This window comes from Vicia villosa, unplaced genomic scaffold (assembly GCF_029867415.1).
Source record: "Vicia villosa cultivar HV-30 ecotype Madison, WI unplaced genomic scaffold, Vvil1.0 ctg.003020F_1_1, whole genome shotgun sequence".
In the NCBI taxonomy this organism is placed as follows: Eukaryota; Viridiplantae; Streptophyta; class Magnoliopsida; order Fabales; family Fabaceae; genus Vicia; species Vicia villosa.
Genome location: NW_026706094.1, coordinates 106352 through 126666, shown reverse-complemented (window position 1 = coordinate 126666; position 20315 = coordinate 106352). Strand labels below are relative to the sequence as shown.

At 34.1% G+C, this 20315-nt stretch overlaps 2 protein-coding genes across 2 annotated transcripts; one reads left to right on the top strand and one right to left on the bottom strand.

Moving 5' to 3' along the window:
• Positions 1-4389: 4389 nt before the first annotated feature.
• LOC131640267 (casein kinase 1-like protein 10) lies at positions 4390-10997 on the top strand. The gene is made up of 14 exons (XM_058910678.1): positions 4390-5098; positions 5209-5249; positions 5475-5544; positions 5845-5993; positions 6077-6172; positions 6669-6739; positions 7266-7327; positions 7431-7494; positions 7596-7680; positions 7843-7969; positions 8077-8150; positions 8232-8295; positions 10228-10364; positions 10448-10997. The coding sequence occupies exons 1-14, from the start codon at positions 5023-5025 to the stop codon at positions 10715-10717; spliced, it is 1386 nt and encodes a 461-aa protein (XP_058766661.1). The 5' UTR covers positions 4390-5022; the 3' UTR covers positions 10718-10997.
• Positions 10998-13980: 2983 nt separating this feature from the next.
• On the bottom strand, positions 13981-18045 carry LOC131640259 (vacuolar protein sorting-associated protein 2 homolog 3-like). Its single transcript, XM_058910670.1, has 11 exons — positions 17654-18045; positions 17518-17562; positions 17364-17398; positions 17221-17271; positions 16835-16939; positions 16669-16740; positions 15835-15906; positions 15645-15725; positions 14657-14692; positions 14486-14541; positions 13981-14284 (listed from the first exon to the last, which is right to left on the bottom strand). The coding sequence occupies exons 1-11, from the start codon at positions 17685-17687 to the stop codon at positions 14233-14235; spliced, it is 639 nt and encodes a 212-aa protein (XP_058766653.1). The 5' UTR covers positions 17688-18045; the 3' UTR covers positions 13981-14232.
• Positions 18046-20315: the final 2270 nt, after the last annotated feature.

The following is a 20315-nucleotide window of genomic DNA, read 5'->3' as shown; positions in this document are numbered from 1 at the left end:
ATTCTTCTTTTATTGATCAATCATATCCTTCCTTTCTAGCTGCTTTCCATTTTTATCTGTGGGATGCTCATAGTCATCTACTATCATGTCCCAACGATCAAACTCGAGACCTAGAAAGAAACTTTATAGTTTATCTTTCTAATATTCAAATTTATCACCATTGAAGGTGAGAGGTTTAGATTTGTAGTTTTCATTTGAAAATGGAGTAGGAGGTGGTGGAGTAGGATCAATCGCAGTGTTTCTGAAACTCTTTTGGATCTTTGTTTGATACGGTTAAGTGTATCAAACCAGAATCGGAGCTCTGATGCCAATTGAAGGTGCGAGAAACACGAGAAAGGGGGTTTGAATTGGGTTGCACCAAATATAATCTTTTTGCAACTCAAAACATAAGGTTAACAAGTGAATAAAAATAAATGACACAATTATTTTTATCCTGGTTCACTATTAACGAAGTTACTTTAGTCCACCCGCCTTGGTGATATTGCCTTCTCAATAAGGACTTAATCCACTATAACCAAACTGATTACAAACAACCACAATGACTGCAACCAATGTCTTCTTGAGACTCTTGACTATCACTAGTCTCTCAAGATAACAACCACAATCTTCTTCAAAGCCTAAGTCTTTGAGTCTTAAGAACCTGTTCAGCAGAACCTTGTCTTCAGAGTCTTCACCACTTGGTATTCAGAAGAGATGTCTTCAAATCTTTAGAACCTGATCAACAGAACCTTGTCTTCAGTATCTTCAAAACATAGGACACAAAAGCAGAGCTTTAGAAGGCCTCTAGAGCTTTTTGCAAAGTCATAGTCAGAAGCTCTTGTACCAACGTTCCTTAGAACCATTGCAGAAGTAACATTCCAGAATCTTGACTTCCATTGTAACACAACACTAGTATCCTTTCAGAGTGTAAAGTTCAGAAGCTGATGACGTCACACGCCTTCTTACCAGAGTCAGAACCTGCAAGGAAAAAGCCACACACTAGAAAAAACTATTAGTGTATACAATTGTTCTTTAAGATAACAAGTAACGTTATCATCAAAACTTAAAGTCAGATGCAAAACCAATCTTGTTCTTACATAATTTCCACCCTTAATGACTATCATTACAACACTTAAGTCAGTAAGGCCATAGAAATGTGACTTGCGAAAGTGAAATGAATCATATTTAGGAATAATGTCGAATCACGTTTATATACGGGAGACATTTAAAACTGCCTCCGGTGAATGTGATGCAAAATGTTAGAGACAGTTGGATTGACTCTAACGATTGAGATAAGCATAATGTATGTCTCCAATGTGTGATCACATAGTGAGGATGAACATGTTCATTCATCTTGAGCGATGGGTGGTTTTAGATCGGGCTCTCCGAAATAGGCCGATCTTATTTTGTCTTTCCACCAACCTAAAACAGTTGTCTAACATTCAGTCACCTCACCCTGGCCATTTTATAAATGGGGTGTGGACATTCTAGGTGTCAAGAAATTGGTTTGCTGCCTTTCTCTAATGTATTTCATTTCATACTATATATAGTAGTGTAAGTAGTTACAGGTAATTACAGTTCATAATAAACTAATTATAATTTATAATGGCTAATTATAATTCATTAGCATTATCCCATCTAATATATAAAAGAAAATTATTCAAAATAAAGGCAAAGATATAATCGTGTTACATAAAGATATAGGTCGAAATAGTGTAACTGTTTGAGGTTAGTCCACCTTAGGAATCAATATGATGTCTGTTTGGTTCACCATAGCAATTTTAATAGGGTTCTCCTAAACTTTTTTCATAAAATCACTAACTTTGCTTCCCACTACATCCCATGATTTTTGATAAAAACCTGTAGTAAATCCATCAGTTCTAGGGTCTTTCCATGGATTCATTGTAAACACAACACTTTTTACTTCACCCTCGTTGACTTGTAGAGCCATATGTTGAAGATCGACACAGTCTAGCATAGGAAAGGTAATTACACAATATTTTTTTACTTCACCTTCATTTGAAACCAATTTACACCTCATATCCTTTAATGCAAATAACTTCCTAAAGAAGTCATTTACCAACATCTAAATTTGATCATTCTCCTCCACCCATTGTCCCTGGTCATTTTTTTAGCAATACAATATTGTTATAGTGCATTCTTTTAATGGTTTTAATGTGATAATATCTTGTGTTATGATCGCTGTCCATTAACCATTTTGCACGAGACCTTTGGAACCACATTAACTCTTCATTCTTTAAAATATTATTTAACTCAATTTGTAGTTTCTTTTCAAGTTTCTTTAACCCTGCATAAGTATAACTCATTTGCAAGCAGATTTGAATTTCTTGTAATCTAGCCATAAGCTTTTCCTTCTTGATCGTTATTTGGTCAATAGTGTTGTATTTCAATCCTTTGATATCGTCTTGCAGTACTTTAAGAGTATGTTAAAATCCAATATACAATATCCATGCACTCTTAATCATGTAATGTAATGATAGGATTCATCAAGCAACCAAGCACTTTTAAACTGAATTGACGGGGCACCACATTATGGGGATTCCCTATCGAAGCAATTAAAATGGGGTGATGATCTGAGAACTCCGCCGTAGTTAACACTAAAAAGCTTATGTGAACTCCAATATCCATAAATAATTAAAGCTCTGTCAACATTCTCATAAATACGTTGTCCTCCGTGAAACACAGGCCCATGCCAAGTGAATTTAGGCCTTACTGTACCAAGATCTATCAACTTACATGCATTAATTCTCCCTCCAAAAATTGTACACCTTCTAATAGAAGCAGGTGCTCCTCCTTTCTTCTACTCCATACTTGATATTTTATTAAAGTCCCGATTCCTCAATAGGATTGACTGTCTCTACCAAATCATCCCACGAAACTCTCATTCTTTCTTCATTAGGGATGTCATATATAGCTATGAACATCCACTTTTTTTCATTAGGATAATTTACCTCTATGTGGACGTACCGAGCTTTCTTTTTGCAAAACTCCATTGATATATTGTCCTTGCACCATGTAAACAACTGTTCCACCCTTAAATCCTTGGTTCTCCATGGAGATACAATCATCAAACCCCAACAACTGGAAGGTTTTTCGCAACTTAGCAGGATTACATCTTGTTTCAACAACCACAAGCATAACTGGTGTATGTAAATTAAGTGCTTACAATATCTATAGAACAATTTTTTGGATGCTCCTCTACAATTCCATACAAATATTTTGTTTTTTTGTACTCATCAAAACTAACTTTATTACAAAGTAATTCTTGCTTCTTACAAACACCTATTTCTTAACCCCCAGTGTTCATCGTACCTCCCCCGTATCTGTTTCCAGAGTCTCGTTGACTCCATGCTCTGATGCCATTATGCACTCCTCCATTTCCATGCTATAATCCACTTGTGCTAACCTTGTATTTTCCATAAAGCTAGGAATTCTAGAAGTTATTGACATGTTAGGTGGTCAAACTAACCTAGGGGAAGTTATGTTGATTGGTACCTTGTTATTTGACCCCTCATTATTTCCCCCATGATTGTTACTTGTTGCACTCATCATATTCGAATAATCATTATCTTCGTTTTGGTTGACTTTTTGTTTTTGACTGATCCTCACACTTTTCTGACTCATCATCTTTTCCACGATTGATTCCTCGCCTTTTTGTTGTGTGCATTTATTTTCCCTTTGAAAAGAATACCGCCACATGTTGCCAGCTTGTTCCCCTTGTTATTTTTTTCCTAACTTATTGCACCTTTTGATTTTACAGTGTGAGCTTTAATATTATTTCCGATTTTCTGTTTCCCATAAATGTTGATTTTACGTTCTTCACAACCACTTCTTCATTATTCTCCCGTGTTACTCTCCCAATATCCTCCCTTCTCCCCTCAATTACTTCATCATAATTGGCTACAACCGCATTAACGTCAACAATATTGACCAAATCCCGACTAATTGATGTGTTAACCTCTAGTATCTCCTCACTTAAGAAAATAAATTGCGAGCCAATGATTGCTTTCTTGTCATTAATTTTCGCTGACCTAGTGTTTTTCTTATCGTGAGTCACCCTTCTTCTTCTGTGTTGTTTCTGCACCACTTTCTCGAGGACCCTCCCCTTCTCCTCTAATACTAGCTTCTAATATTCCTACCGTTAACCCTAACTGACATTCATATTCTCTTCTTTGATCTCTTTCAAATCTTTTGGAACACCCTTCTTTATAGTGGCCAAATCGACCTAATGTTAAGCATAAAAGATGTAAAGCTTCTTACTCAATCTATTGCCAACTACCAACATAAAGCTTTATATAATTCTTAAAATCACTTTTGACTTTCCTATCCTAAAAGTGAAACTAAATACATATCTTAAATAGATGAATGTAGAGAAATAAAATAAAATAAAACAAAACACACCAACTATTACTAAAATCTCCTGCCAGATTTTCCTTTCACATCTCTCTTTCTCTCTCTAAAAACTCCAAACTTTTTTTTTTTGATTTGTGGAATTACTCTTGTTCATACCTGGTTGGTTAACCATACCATCCTCCTCCTCTTCAATCTCTCCATTTCATATACACATAGATTTTTTTTTTTTTATTTTCATAAAAAAAGTTTATTTTTTTTGTCTTGTTGCTGATACCCATTAGCATTTTATTTTCTGGGGTCAATGCGGTCAAATTCTCTGAAAATTAGGGTTTCAATCGGTTCTCTGGGTTGATTGATTTCGGTTCTTTCTGTTAAAGTAATGTAGTTAGAGAAGATTGTGTTGTTATTGTTGTTCTAAATAGTAATAAAAATTTCATCTTCATTTTTGTGGGTTACACTTTTTATAAATTTTGCTCCTTTTTGATTTGCCCCTCTGTTTCACGCGAATCGGGTGAATAGATTTGGAAATCTCATTGGATTTGAGTGTATTATCGAAAAAAGCTTGGAACTTTTGACCCCTTAGGTGCTGAATTAGGAATAAAACCAAATCTGAGAAGAAAAGGGTTCTTATAGTTAGTGGATATAGGTTAATTGAAGGGTCAATTCACTATGGATCATGTGATTGCTGGAAAGTTTAAACTTGGAAGGAAAATTGGAAGTGGGTCTTTTGGGGAGCTTTATATAGGTTTGTTTCATGTTTTTTTTGTTCTTAGTGCTTTGAAATATTGATTTTAATGTTCCTTTTTATGGCATTGTTTGATATTGTTGACAAATTGTTTATCTTTTTTGTATCAGCTGTTAATGTACAAACTGGTGAGGAGGTAGCTGTCAAGCTGGTATGCTAGGTTTTCATAAAGTTTTTAACCCTATTTTGTGTTTGGAACGGGTGAAATGATTAGTTATTAGTTATTACATTTTCATAAATATCTTGAGTTTGATTATGCAAATTATGGTTAACATTGTTGTGTTGTAGTTTATCTTCCATCGTTCATCATGCTCTTATGCCTTGTTTTCACAAGTTTGTCCTATCAGTTAACGTCCTGCACCTGAAAATTTTCCAGGAGCCTGTGAAGACTAAGCATCCGCAGCTTCACTATGAATCAAAATTGTATATGCTTCTTCAAGGAGGAAGTAAGTCAATGTGGCGATTTCTTTTTGCTGATTTCAGTAGTGAGAATATTAACTAATAGCTAACGCTAAACTTCCACATGAACATGGTTTCTCCATTATGTTTGTGTGTGTGTTTGTTTATTTTCTTGAGTTGGAGGATAGTCTGATGAATTCATTAATGTTCATAATAATCTAAACTTATTGGAATCAAAATCGTTTGTCTTAAACAATCCCCTTAAAGTAGATTAACGACTGAAAAGGTTTCAGAAAACAATTGCGAAGTTTCCTCTTGAGTAATCCAACTTGGTTCTTTATTTGCAGCGGGGGTGCCTCATCTGAAGTGGTTTGGAGTTGAGGGAGACTACAATGTGATGGCGATCGACCTTCTTGGGCCCAGTCTGGAAGATCTATTCAATTATTGTAACCGGAAGTTAACATTGAAGACTGTGTTAATGCTTGCTGATCAACTAGTAAGTCAAAATGGAAACTATTATGAAGTTAAAGGCCTTATATAGTGGTACTAATGTTTCACTTGTTCCATATTATTGTTCAGATTAACAGAGTTGAATATATGCATTCAAGAGGTTTCCTTCACCGTGACATAAAGCCAGACAATTTTTTAATGGGCCTAGGACGTAAAGCAAATCAGGTATATTATCTTGTTGAAATTATTTCTTTCAAATTTTTAATGTTTCTCTTTTTTATCTTTATTCTGCTATTTTGTTTTTGAAGGTTTTGGTTATTCTATCCAGTCCTGTTTGATGCTTAGTTGGTTAAGACTGGTTAGGTCAGGTGAAGGTTTATGAGTCTTTTCTATGACAAACCATGAAGTGGATTTTAGTCTATCATGGCCACTTCCTCCTTGAAACTCACGGTTTTTTTCTTGGCAAAATTGATTGCTCTTGGGCCACATTTTGAGTCAAAGCACTTCCTCTGGCTCTCTATCTCGTCTTTTGAATGGATGTTCTTGGAGCATGTCTTCATTTCCGAATCTTTTTCTTTTCTATTTATCTAGAATTCTCTTTGCTGCCACTAAAAAAATGATGATTCATAGATTCTGATAAGAAATGTTGAAGTTGAACATGCAAACTCCAGTTCTTTTAGGTTCTTTATTTATTTATGTCATGCTGGGTGCCTCATTTCAGGTCTACATCATTGACTACGGCCTCGCCAAAAAATTCAGAGATCTTCAGACTCATAAGCACATACCGTACAGGTAAATTTTGTCACGATTACTATTGCAAGATATGTTAAGATGTATAAAAAATTCTTTGGGGGCAGACCCAACCTGATGTTGCCATATTAATTTCGCATGTGTTCCTTTTATTTTAAGCACTTGCGTCACTTTCATAGGTATTTCGCAACCTTTTCAAATGAATGCTGTTTACCTATATTAAGTGGTATCAATATCATTCACTCTATTAACAACAGTGATAATTGAGATTGCTGTAAATTATCTTAAGTGTGGCTGCGTTTGCAAGCATGCACATATGCTTATGACTAATTGGAATTGATACCTGTTAGATTCCGCACCGTAAGTTCGGTAGTGTTTGAAATAAATATTTTGGCTTGTCATCCATGACATGGTTTCAGGTCTCTATTGTCTCTTGTCTGTTTTCTCTTTCCAATACCAAATACACTATAAACACATTCTTTTACTTTATTTTAAGTTATAGTTTTATTTTTTTAATCGAGTAAATTCATATTTCTTTAGTTACAAAAAAATTCTTTTTCTTGCGCAGAGAAAACAAGAACCTTACAGGAACAGCTCGGTATGCGAGTGTCAACACTCATCTTGGAATTGGTGAGTTATATATGTAATGGTATTCAATTCATTTACTTTTTTTTTATTGCGTTGACTACCAATAATTATAATGCATTTTTTAATTACTTTAATTTGTTGGCAGAACAAAGCAGAAGGGATGACCTGGAATCTCTTGGTTACGTTCTCATGTACTTCTTAAGAGGAAGGTTGAATACTTGATATACACTAATGTATTTTCCTATCTATATTTGGATATATTTACAATATTATTCTTACAATCTCCTTGCATCATACTTTTTATTTTCAGTCTTCCTTGGCAGGGACTGAAAGCGGGTACCAAAAAACAAAAATATGATAGAATCAGTGAGAAGAAGATGACAACTTCCATCGAGGTATACTGACTAGCTAGATTGACGAGGCTTTCTGAGACACTTTGATATTTTCTCTGGATCTTGAGTTTGATGCTTTGAATATTTTTGGATGTTGACTGGACTAGCCATTATTGGTCTTGTCGTTTTTGTTTCATTTCATAAATTTTTGCGCTTGTATGACAGGTGCTTTGCAAATCATATCCTTCAGAGTTCGGATCATACTTCCACTACTGCCGATCTTTGCGGTTTGAAGACAAGCCTGACTACTCCTATTTAAAGAGGCTTTTTCGAGATCTATTTATTCGAGAAGGTCCACAATCCAATACATTCTAACTTGTACATTAGCATTCTGTATATTTTGTTTGGCATCCTATTGTGTTAAATAATCACAAATTAATCTGGGCATTGTTTACGCAGGCTATCAATTTGACTATATTTTTGACTGGACTATATTGAAGTATCCGCAGATTAGTGGAAGCTCTAGAGGGAGGGTTAGTGCTTTTATACCTTGTTTGTTTTCGTTTTGCTTTCTAGTAGAGGTCACTCGCTAACTGTATTTGTTCTAATAACAGCATGACAGTGGCAAGGCGGCTATGAATGCAGGGCCATCTGTACAGAGGCCAGAAAAGACCTCAGGTATACTCTCTTTTGGCCATATAAGATGATAAATTTGTCATCCTTTAATTCCCAACGTCTAAAGCTAGGAACAGCACCTGTAGACTGACTGACAAGGTAGGAAGCAGGAGACTGATGCTTGGAACTAGGCTCTCGAGATTGGAAACTCATAGAGGCCATCACTACCAACAATTCCTTGTAGAAGAACTTGACTAGTAACCTGGGATTTGATGACAGAGTAATCAGAAGGAAATTCAGAAAACATAGTTATCCCTTGCAAAACAAGTAACGCTAATCAATTTCTTTGTTATAGAGGGAACATGGAGTAAATTATGTAACCTGAGACTTCTGTTAGGTTCTAAAGGAGATAAAAAGGAGGTGGAACCAAAGGAACGAATAGTCAGACCTTGACCATTCTCTATAAAGATCTGGTCAGGACCTTCATAGGGAACGGGGAACCAGGTTGAGTTGGTATTAGGAAAGGCATTGGTACTTTGGTAGTGGGCATTAGGTTGCACAGGGACGAGAGGTCTATAAGTAGGCAAAGTTTGGGGACAATTTCAGTGAGTTGGAAAGTCATGAGATAGAGAACGTGCTTGAGAAAAAATAACCTTGATATCCTTTTGAAAGACCTGGAGGATTGCCATGATAATCAGCAGTTATAGGCGCCTGAAATTGCTGATTAAAACGATGAGAGCAGAATGAAGCAGTGTGGCCAAATTTAAAGCAAACTTGACACTGGATATTGCTAAAACGTCCTCTGCATGTCCTTTACCTCCTATTCCATGCGAGCAGCCTCCACGAAATGAGGATTCAGAGGAGGAACCAGATCCATCTGAGTTTCCAGTAGTTAGATGAGCATGAGAAGGATGTTTGCCTTTGGAAGGAGCATCAGATTTTGGTTTGGACTGTGTGAGGTTAATAGAAGCCACATCAAGTTGGATCTTCTTGTTTACTTGGAAAGTCGCATCTCACAATACTTCTTCAAATTTGCTCTCTAACAGAAATAAAGTCCGTAATCCTATGGCAGTCCTTCAAGTATCACATCAATATGTTGTTGAGGGGAAATAGGATCACCAACAGAAGCAAGAGAATCAACAAGTATTTTAATGTGCGAGAGATGATCTTCAACGCTAGAATCGCCTAAAGTCGTTGCACGCATCTCTGAGCGTAATTGACGTCATGAGCACAAGTCAAATTCTGGAAATGATCATGAATATGCGTCCAGAGGTGTGACGCGTAAGCACATCCAAGAATTGAGTCATAACAGATCTTGAGATAGTAGACTGAAGCCAGAAAAGCAGCCATTGATTTTGCTGCGTCTAGGCGCGGAAATTTGGGTACTCTATTGCAGAACCAGTGGTTGCATCGGGAATGTACCGATCTGGAATTTAACAATAAAATTAAGAAGTTTTGAAGATTGTGCTCATTCACAACTAATTCAATTTGTTGGTGCCAAACAAGGAAATTTTTCTCATCAAGCTTTTCGGAAATCTTCAACTTAAAAGTAACGAGATCCTGTTTTGAAGACGATTGTGATGGAGGTGGTTCTGTCATGATCTGAGATGAGAACCAGGTTTTATGATACCATTCTAGAAATGGTGAATGAGAGATACAGAAATGCATTCTAGAATGTTTTATGAATTCTGTTTTCATTGATTAAAATTTAAAACAGAAAGATAACAAGAGGTTATATAGGATTATTATCCTACACTAACCAAAGGCTTAACATACACCCTTTGTAACTAACTCTAACAAATAGTAACAGAGATATCAGCCTGGCACAGCTTTGAATAACACAAAAAAGGCTAGTTACAAATAACTCTTTCAGAGTCTAAAAGCATCCAACTATAATATCATTTCATTGCTATTAGTATTATCAACAGTTGTCAAATACTATACTTTGCTCAATTTTTTGGGGTCCATAATTACTTATGCAATTGCTTCTTTCAGTCGGGAAAGAGCTTCGAGAGAGATTCACTGGGGCTGTTGAAGCATTCTCACGGAGGAACCCAACAAGTTCCAGTCCTCGCCGTGACCATTCTAAACATAGGGGTTTTGAGGATGTAGCAGCCATACCCAAGGATGCGGTAAAAAAAATTGTTTTTTAACAACATTTTGTAAATCATCACTTTGAGATTATTTATCCTAATATCTTACCTTGTCAATTCAGCATCATGATCAAGACAAGGGACGCAATTCCGGACGATATGGAAGCAGTTCAAGAAGACCTATAATCTCCTCAACATCCAAGCCAAGTTCATCAGGTGATCATACTGACAGTCGTACTGGCCGGCTGACCTCTAGTAGCCGTCCATCAACCGCACAAAGAGTTCAACCTATGTACGAAACCAAACAACCAACCTACACACGACCAGGATCTTCTAGAGGCAACCGCGATGATCCTCTGCGGAGTTTTGAACTCCTCTCAATCAGGAAGTAAACAAATTCAGTATCCTTTTGTTGGAAAACATCTTCGAAATTCTAACGCACCTGTTGCTGTTATTGATTCGGGAAAGATATCAAATATGATGGAGTCATGTTCGTGTATATTACTGAATTAACATGAGGTCATATAAACAACTTCATTCCTGATATCATTTTCTGGACCAATGTGGACTTAATTTCTTCCTAAAACATGCTCTAGAGAACGTTGTTCTGTTTTTGTTATTTAAACTTGAGAGTTGTAGTTTATGATGCAATTGTTACTGTTGTTTTTTGTATGAGTGGAATTTAATGACAAGCTAAAAATTGATCTTGGACTAGATAAGCAGCTTGAGATCTTTCACTGTTCTTTTTTCTTCTTCTGTCATGCTCCGTGGCTGATATTGGCACTCAACCGAGTAACAAGGGATATCGAGGCCGATTTTAAAATATAAAGTTTTTTTAGGCTAGGAGAATTAAAAAAATGGACTGGATTTGTTTGTACTGTTGATTTCTTAATGGTGTAATTAATCATCACTGGGGTTGTTAAAATACACTCGTTGATTCTACAATCCAGAAGGTCTGAAGATTGAAAAATATAACAAAAAAAAATAGGAGAAAAAAGGTTTGATTCATATATAAAATGAGCAGGAATTATTAAATTTGAACCAATCTCGTTCAAATGTTTTAATCTTATTAAGTAAATTCAATATTTTTAGAGGATTTAGTTATCTATATTTTAAGCTAAAATCCATCAATTATAAATTAATATAAAAAAAGTAATGCTATTCATACACCAAATTGTTACACCAATACTTACACCTAACAGTATTTCACAGTAGTCATTAAATTTGGTTAATGGAGTGTAAAAACTTGGTTAATGCAATAATGAAGTTGGTTAATGCAACATCCAGATATTAAAAATAATTTTTAGCAGTCATCAAACTTGGTTAATGCAGTGTAAAAACTTGGTTAATGCAATAATAAAGTTGGTTAATGCAACATCCAGGTATTAAAAATATTTTTTAACAGTCATCAAACTTGGTTAATGTAGTGTAAAAACTTGGTTAATACAGTAATGAAGTTGGTTAATGCACGTTTAGATATTAAAAATAAACATCCGTACATGAATAGTATTCGTCTGTACATGAACAGTGTCGTCCGTATATGAATAGTATCGTTCGTACATACGGTGTAGGTGTAAGGTTTGGTGTAAGAATAACATTTCTGTATAAAAAATTGATGCTAGCTGTATTTTTTTGTTTATTCCTTTTGGCAATTTTTATTTATTTTTTAAATAATTCTTTTGCATTAAATTAAAACTTTACTATGCTTTGATTTTTTTTATAAATTTAATTACATTTTTAATTCTTATTTTTATACGGTTACAAAAAAGACCTTCTTCTATTTTAAAATCATCCATGCTTGATCACTTCATATTTTTAGACTTTGATGTAACATGCTTTAAATGCAATATTTGATATGGTATGATGATACAAAATGATCTACCGAAGAAATTGCAAAATAAAAAAAAAAACTCTGTAAACTTCCATTTTTACTAAAAAAGTTATTTATTTTTGTAATTTTATTAATAATATATAAATAATTAATCTATTTAAATGACTATGCAACATCAAATTTACATTTGCATCCAACAATTTTTCTCCACAAAGGGAGTCTTGCACATTCTACATCATGATTCAATTTAACATATAATTCCGCTCTCGCCGCTCCACCAAACCAAACTATAGCTGTGATATCATTTATTAGAGATTAATTCAATAACACTTAATTATACAAGACATGCTATATACATATATCAATCATATAAATGACCATGCATATAATTATATCATCTACAACATGCTAGTTTATGAAAGACGAAACCTTAGAAATGCATATATCCACAGTGATAAGTTTTTCAGTACTAATTTAAAATGTAATATGAATAGATTATTGACATTCATTGTCTTCTAAATATTCTTCAATAAGTACTCCTATTACTTTTTTGAATTCTCTTTGAATGTTTGAATGAGAGAAGAGATTATATATTTGCTTATCATATATTAAAAGACCATAACTTATATAGGACAATAACTAATTAAGATTCTCTTTATTTAGAAATGAAGCATCTTATATCTACTTATTTTTAAACTGATATTTTATTTGATCACTTAATTAATTAATATTTTTAATTGAATAAATAGTTAATATAAATACATATTCACATAATAATAATTGAAATATACTAAATAAATAATATTTAAATTTAAATATTTTAACATTAATATATATTTTTCAACTAATGGCTTCATTATAAGTTTTGACCAAAGTGTTTGAATTTGCAGTAAAAAATTCAAAATAAGCTTTAAAGGCATGTTCATATTGCATAAACGTGTCATTGTTGAAAAATTATTTTCAATTTCTTTAAATTAAAATTGATTCTGTTTGTATGAGTTAAAATTTCATTTTGATCTAGACTTCAAAAAGAAATTCATTTTGAATTGTTTTTCACATTTTTAATAAAAAAAAAAAATCTAAGATTGCATTGATTTAAATTTACTTAAAAAGTAATATTTATGGTATATCTACATTATAGGGTGTACATGATTGGTTATTTTCAAAAACCAAACTATAATAATTTTAAAACCATTTAAATAGTTTGAATTTATAATCATAACCACATTTTAATCAAAACTGATTATAAATTTGGTCATGATTATATAACCAGTTTTTTAAAAAAAATCCAATTTTGAAAATTTTTTTTTTCAGGATTTTTTTTTTCAAAATAAATAAATTATTCTGACAATTAAAATATTTGAATTTGGATAATAACCGGATTATAACCGAATCCAAAATAATTTAACCGGTTAATAACCATTTAATTATATTCGAATTATATAAATGGATAACCAAACCATTAATAACTAAACTGGTTAATAACCATTCAATTATATCTGAATATTTAAAAGTGATTTAAATTTAGTTATGAATTTAGACATCACAACCGAATATTTTGCATACCCATACTAAATTAATTAATTAAACTTTACATAGGATCAAATCTAAGCTACGAGCGTCCCATGCTTTCACTTAGTCTTAATGTCAAAAGTGGTTATCCAGATTTTGCTTATAATTTGTTTATGGATTAGTTTTGTAAAAGCAATTCCCGTGTCCTGATAATACAAGGTTTACATGAACAATGAACTATTCGTCAGAGTATAAAAAACACTAGAAAGTCCGGTTTCAAGTTGGTAGGAGAAAAATAAATGGAAAGAGAAGTTTAGAAAAAAAAAAAAAAAATAGTGATTTATCTTAGCATGTGTAATGTTCAATCTATTATTGTTCTCCCCCTGCATAATTTCAGTCCTACCAAACATCAACAAGGCAATGGCATAACAAATTGACTCGGCCCTCTCTCATTTACATAGCAATTTCAAGTCGTATATAGCTTATAGTATATACACATATAACTTATGGAAAGAATTTTAGTTTGAATCTTCGAGATCGTGAACAATATAATCACAGTCAAAATTACGGGTTTCTTAGAGCTGCCAAACGTTTCTCAAGGTCATCAATGCCCGAGCTGCAACAACATCATATTTCAAAGATTATCAATACTTGCAAAGAAAGCAAACCACTTGAGAAATCTTAACTTGTTTATTTATGAACACACATAATCAGCCAAATTCATGCGTTGAAAGTTTACACAGAAGTTTATAAATTACTTTCCGTTCATTTTTCGTTTTGTTTCAAGAGAAAAGAGAAAGAGTTCCACAGAATATACCTGCCGACATTTTCAGTATTCTTTGTTGCGACTCTCCCTTTGGGGGCAGCTGATAACTGCAAAAGAGTTCAAATACAACAAAAATTAGCTTGACCAAAAGCACTGCCAAATAGGAGTGTGCAAAAATGCCAAATGATACAAGTGCAGAGATTAATAGCAGCTCATTCTTACCTGCGAGGCAACATCCACACCGATTTCATCAAGAACCTGCCAAGAAAAGGGTAAGTGAAATTACTACAAATATTCTTTTTTTTTTTTTTTTTTGTAATTTCAAAAGCTAATGTTACCCTCAAATAATAAGGTCTGGAATCTCTGCCCTCAAAAGCTAATGTTACTCTTGATGAATCGGAAATCATTCATTAAACCTTGTAAGCTAAGTCCAAAAAGCCATAAGTTATCACGACATTCTGAATTTCAAAAGTAGTTTCAGGTCTTCATAAGGAACCCTTAAATATCTTCTGTGGATTGCTACATTCCATCAAACTCACACAAATAGGAGTGTGCAAAAATGCCAAATGATACAAGGAGGGAAACCTAAGGTTTTAACTGATTACTCCCTATATTGTCTCCAACAGATTGTGGATAGCCCAATGGCACGGCCCATGTAACGATTCTAAGGCCATGTTTGAATAAAGAACTTAATCAAGCGTTCATAGCATAAACGTTTATCATATTATTGCTTATGTATAAGCTATTTCTATAACAAAAGTTATAATAAAGTAAAACTATATTCAAATAAGTTATAAGTTACTTTCTTAAGTTATCCTGAAGAGCTTATGGACATATCATGAGCTGCTTTCATAAACTCTTCCAAAGAGTCTCACACGTTATTATGTCAACATATAAACTCAAATAAGTCAATCCAAACACACTCTAAATAACTTCACCTAGTAGGATAAGGTTTTGTAGCAGTTGTTTTAATTCTTGATTTTCCCACTGGTGTTATTACTGAAGTTAGGATAATTAATAGGTAGGATATGACCTATGGTTCCAAGCACGGCTAATTCTCAAGGATTATGACACAAGATATAGATGTTAGTCCTTATTGTAATCTGCAAGTCCTTTTAATTATTTGAAAAATTAATCAAGGGAGCCCCGTAAATAGAGCAACATAAATTTTTCCAAAAAATATTGCAATAAAAGGTAATTGAAAGTGTACCTGATTTGTAAGCTCTTCAGTTTCCTCTTCAGCTTCATCATCATCCAAGGCATCATCTATGACATCTGACATCATTTCAGTCTGCATAGAAAATCATATACCATTGAAGTCCAAAATATGTTCAAATGAAACAATGTTTTCTTGTTTTTTTCCAACTTGAAGAATTTGTAAAACAAAAGCAACATCTTACAGTCATATCCATCTGTGCCGATTGTTTCTGGAATTCCCGCATAACTTTGGCTTGTTTTGCTGGGTCCATTTGCTGCAATGAATCCGCCAATTTAGCAAAAGGTAAAAACATTAAAAAAATGGTGAAGAATTTATTTGCGCTGAAGTTTAAGAACTGCTATTATCAAGGCCAGTTTCCTGATAGTATTTTCCTTTTAATTTCTCCTTACTATTAGATACTTCCACACCATACACGTTTTCTTCTTTCTAAATTCCCTTTTTGCGTGCGTGTGTGCATGTGACACGACCGAAGAAAGAGGGAAGGAATATCTTCCACAATATTTAGCCAATGAGCAACTTGACAATCTCCATAGCAACCCTTAAATATCTTCTGCGCATTGCTACATTCCATCAAACTCACACAAACTTGCACACATTTCCATTAATAAAAATCAAATGCCATACACTGAAATAGCAATACCTCAAAATTCTTCAAATCTCTGCCCCCTCCCCCACCAAAAAAAAAGGAATTTTCTTTTCATTTGTAATTAATTAAATTTAAAACCGAACAAAACATTGCTATCATATACCCCAATCAAATTTTGGAACAATATATTATGAACGAACATGAAGGCGAGCGCCTTGGTACAATGATAATGTTGCTTGCCTTGCAGCCTAAATTCACATGTTTAAATCCTAGAAACAACTTCCTTGTTTGTAGAGGTAAGGCTGCGTAAATTTACCCTCTGATCTAGACTAGACTCCATTTTATGGAAACTTTGTGTAATTGGCCCACCCTTTATATAATGAAAAACGGAGATAAAATATAAATAGAATTTTAGACCAAACACCATACCTTATTCATAGATGCCATTGCCTTAGTAGCACCTTGAATGCCAACAGCAACAGAAGAATTGGCATGCATTGCCTTCACAAAAATAACAAGCAACCATAGCTAAGACAAGGATCATAAAACAAGCCCAATCTCAAGCACAAAAATAACACACAATTCAACAATCAACCTGCGTGTGAGTTGCTATGCCTCTCATCTGAGCTCGACTACCCTGAAGATTACCAATCTGTTGCCTAAGCCTTATCAGCTGTCGAGCTAGAGTTTTAGTTGCCGCCTGAGAATAAAACATGTAATTTCAAACCTGCAAATAGTAGACCGAGGTGACAGCTTCTCAAGTCTACAAAACTCAGCAGGAAAAAAATAAACCTATGATCTCTGTAGCACTAACACCTCTGAAAAAAGGTGTCAGAAACCGACACCCACCAACACTTGTGATTACGTTTAATTTATTCATTTTTTCAAATTACTACCGGTATCAAACAGTCAGTGTCGGTGCCATGTTTCTGATGTCCGTGCTTCACAGCGGATGATTATGATGAAATACATATATCATACCTCATTTCCAGTCTTAGCAGTTCTCTTAATCTCAGCAACTAATTTCTTTTCCTAACAAAATTAACATCAAATGCTTATATAAATAAATCGATTAAATCAAAAGGATAATCACGAATTAAGTATTAAGCAACTGTTTGACATACTTCCGATTGTAACGATGCAATTTCCCTTTCTATACCTATATCATCACATGAAAAACAAAGAAACCTAAATTATCAATTAATAAAAAACTGTTTAAGTTACAAAATCACGAGATGATTGAATAATTAATCTGATTATGATTATGATTATGATTACCTCTAGTGGCGTTTGTCATTTCACGTTTACTCGCCCGAAGAGCCTCTGAAGGAAAAATCGAAAATCGAAAATCAAAATCGAAAAGCATAATTGAAAGCGTAATTGAAAATTAACGATGGAAGAAGAGAAGAAGAACCTTTGGCGGTGGGTTTCTTGGCGAAAATGTTCATCGCTATGCTTCAATCGTCAACGAACGAAGGTTCTTTCACTTTTTTTTCTTTTTTTTTTTTCTGTTAGTTATTCCTTTTTAATAACGCTTTGATGGAAACCGCGTTGTTGCGTTTCAAAGACTTTGTAAAAATCAAAGGAAAATTTCTAAAACGTTTAATCAGTTAGATAAGAAAAAACAAAAGGATCTAATGAAAGGTGGACTTGTAGCGGGATCAGTTCAGATTCTTTAGCAAATTATTTGATTTTTGATAGTGATGAATGAATAGAGAGAATCCAGTTGGGTTGAGAGGTATTGCTAGAGTAGTCTACACGTGGAGGTAGGGGTGGCAAGCGGCTGTCTGCCCCCGCCCCGTCCGGGAAAAAAAAAAAAAAGCGGGTCAGTCCCTCGAGTTGAAATAAACAAAGTGGCGTGTTGGCGGGCGGCCAACTTATTTTCTTATTTTTTTTAATAGATTAATAGATTTATTTTATATTTTAATTAAATTTTTTTACGAAATTTTTTTATAAATCATTATTTTAACAATTTTACTTAAAAAAATATTGCATATATTCACAAATAAATGTATAAAATAAAACTATCAAGAATTAAAATGACTAGAATTAACAAAAAAAAAAGCGGGTTTTGACGGAATGACAAACTTTGACGGACAACAGAATTTGACGGGACAGACTATGACGGACGACAAATTTTGGCGAACGGCGGATCCAAGATCCTAACCCAATCCTTCATATTTTGGCAGGTGTCCAAGTCAGCCCGACGGACGATGAATCTTTTTGCCACCCTACGTGGAGTATACATAATCTATTTATAAGTTAGAAGTTAAATAGAGTTAATTATATAGGGTGTATTTAAAATCTCTAAAATTTTAATTATTACATAAATAATTAATAGTCTATGATGGGGGAGTTTTTTTAGTAGTCGTGGCGAGAATGGATGTCCTTGCGTCAATTGGTATACGCTATTTTGGTTTTGGCATGCGCTACTCTCAGATTCTTCCCCTCTTCTCCGAGAGCATTTTTATAGGAGTATATGTGACCACATATTCAAAGCTTTAAAGCTTTGATATTCGGCTTAATGTTTTTCTTTACTGTCTCTGACCTTATATTTCAAGGTACCTTATCTTCACTTCAGCTTTTCATTTAAGCATTTACTTTATCTTTGTTAAGATGAGCGATAACCCTATTATCATAGAGAGTGATTCAAAGGATAATATTTCTTCTTCTTTTTGAGAAGGGGAAAGAAGTCTGAGTCGCATTCATTTCCCTTTTTTGTAGGGGTTATGAATGATATATCACTTCCTTGATTGGGGATTCTAAAATAGAAGGGGTATCTAAGGACTCCTTTTATGAGAAAACTTTGTCAGATGGTCCTTCAGGAGCTATTCTTTTAGGGACAACTGGTGAGGGAAAGGACCTGTCAAAAAACCAATGCCTCCTTCTGTCTTGACTGAGGCAGAAGTAGAAGCTTCCCAGCATAAGAGGGAATATGATGGTATTTTTGTCATAGCATGCAGAGGAGCGACTATTCATGAACCCAGTGATGTTGAAATTACGCGTCATTTGGAATGCCATGGACAATCTAATGTTGTGTTTTGGATCAATTCCGGTGACCATTATAAAGCTGACGAACCAGTCCACAAAGGACTTCGACCAGTTGAACCGGCTAATGCCATTAGATATCACTGGGTGGCCGCTGAATTGGTTGGGACTTCTTCCATCTTGAATACCGCAGAGACTATAACGAACGATGTCACCACGGTCGACAACCCCTCATACTGGCCAATTCTCTCAGTTGTGTGAGTACACTTGCCTGTTAGATGTTTTACATGATGTCTAAACTATGAAAACTTTATCATTTTTATATATTGGACGGTATCTCTAAGTCATTATATGTACCTTTGCATTAGGGATCTTAGAATGTCTGTAGAACATGTTTGAAAAAGGTATCATGCATCAAAAATCAGTTATAAAGCATTAAAAATCAGTTGCAAGCTTTAGAAATTATTTTTTTTGCTCAAAACACAAGTCAATGTATCGACACATACATTGTACGAGTCGTCACACATGCTTCAATATTAAAGCATGTAGCTTCTGTTTCTATGAGTTGGCACATAACACTGCATAGGTCGATACATGCTACAAAATTTACTCTTATGTGTCAACACATATGAGTTTCAGGTCGACACATGTGCTGCAGTTTTAAAGCATGTTGCTTCTATTACTCACAGATCGACACATGACCTGATATGTGTCGACACATGCATTTACATGAGTTAATACATGACTTATAAGAGTCGACACATGCATTTACATGAGTCGATACATAACTTATAAGAGTCGACACATGCTATTTTTTTTATTTAAAAAATAGTGTTCTTTTTCAAACTTCTAGGTTTTCCTTTTGCCTTCAACTTGCACACTTATAAATACTTCATACATGCATTATTTTCATTTGGTGAAACTATAAACACATACAAAGATTTCTCATCATCTTCAAACTTCCATCTATGCATACACATAAGTAAACTACATATAATCATTTTTTGCTTGGATGCCATCTAGACTGGGTAGATAACGTCCAATTTAGTTGGTGTAATCGGTGTATTAGGTTGAAAATCTTTGGGAGT

Coding starts and splice junctions, on each gene's coding strand:
- LOC131640267 (XM_058910678.1), top strand. CDS start 5,023: ATGGATCATGTGATTGCTGGAAAGTTTAAACTTGGAAGGAAAATTGGA. Junction 7,328..7,430: donor CAACACTCATCTTGGAATTG/GTGAGTTATATA, acceptor ATTTGTTGGCAG/AACAAAGCAGAAGGGATGAC. Junction 8,296..10,227: donor GAGGCCAGAAAAGACCTCAG/GTATACTCTCTT, acceptor TGCTTCTTTCAG/TCGGGAAAGAGCTTCGAGAG.
- LOC131640259 (XM_058910670.1), bottom strand. CDS start 17,687: ATGAACATTTTCGCCAAGAAACCCACCGCCAAAG. Junction 16,940..17,220: donor CTGCTAAGACTGGAAATGAG/GTATGATATATG, acceptor TTTTATTCTCAG/GCGGCAACTAAAACTCTAGC. Junction 16,741..16,834: donor GCATAGCAACTCACACGCAG/GTTGATTGTTGA, acceptor ATTTTTGTGAAG/GCAATGCATGCCAATTCTTC.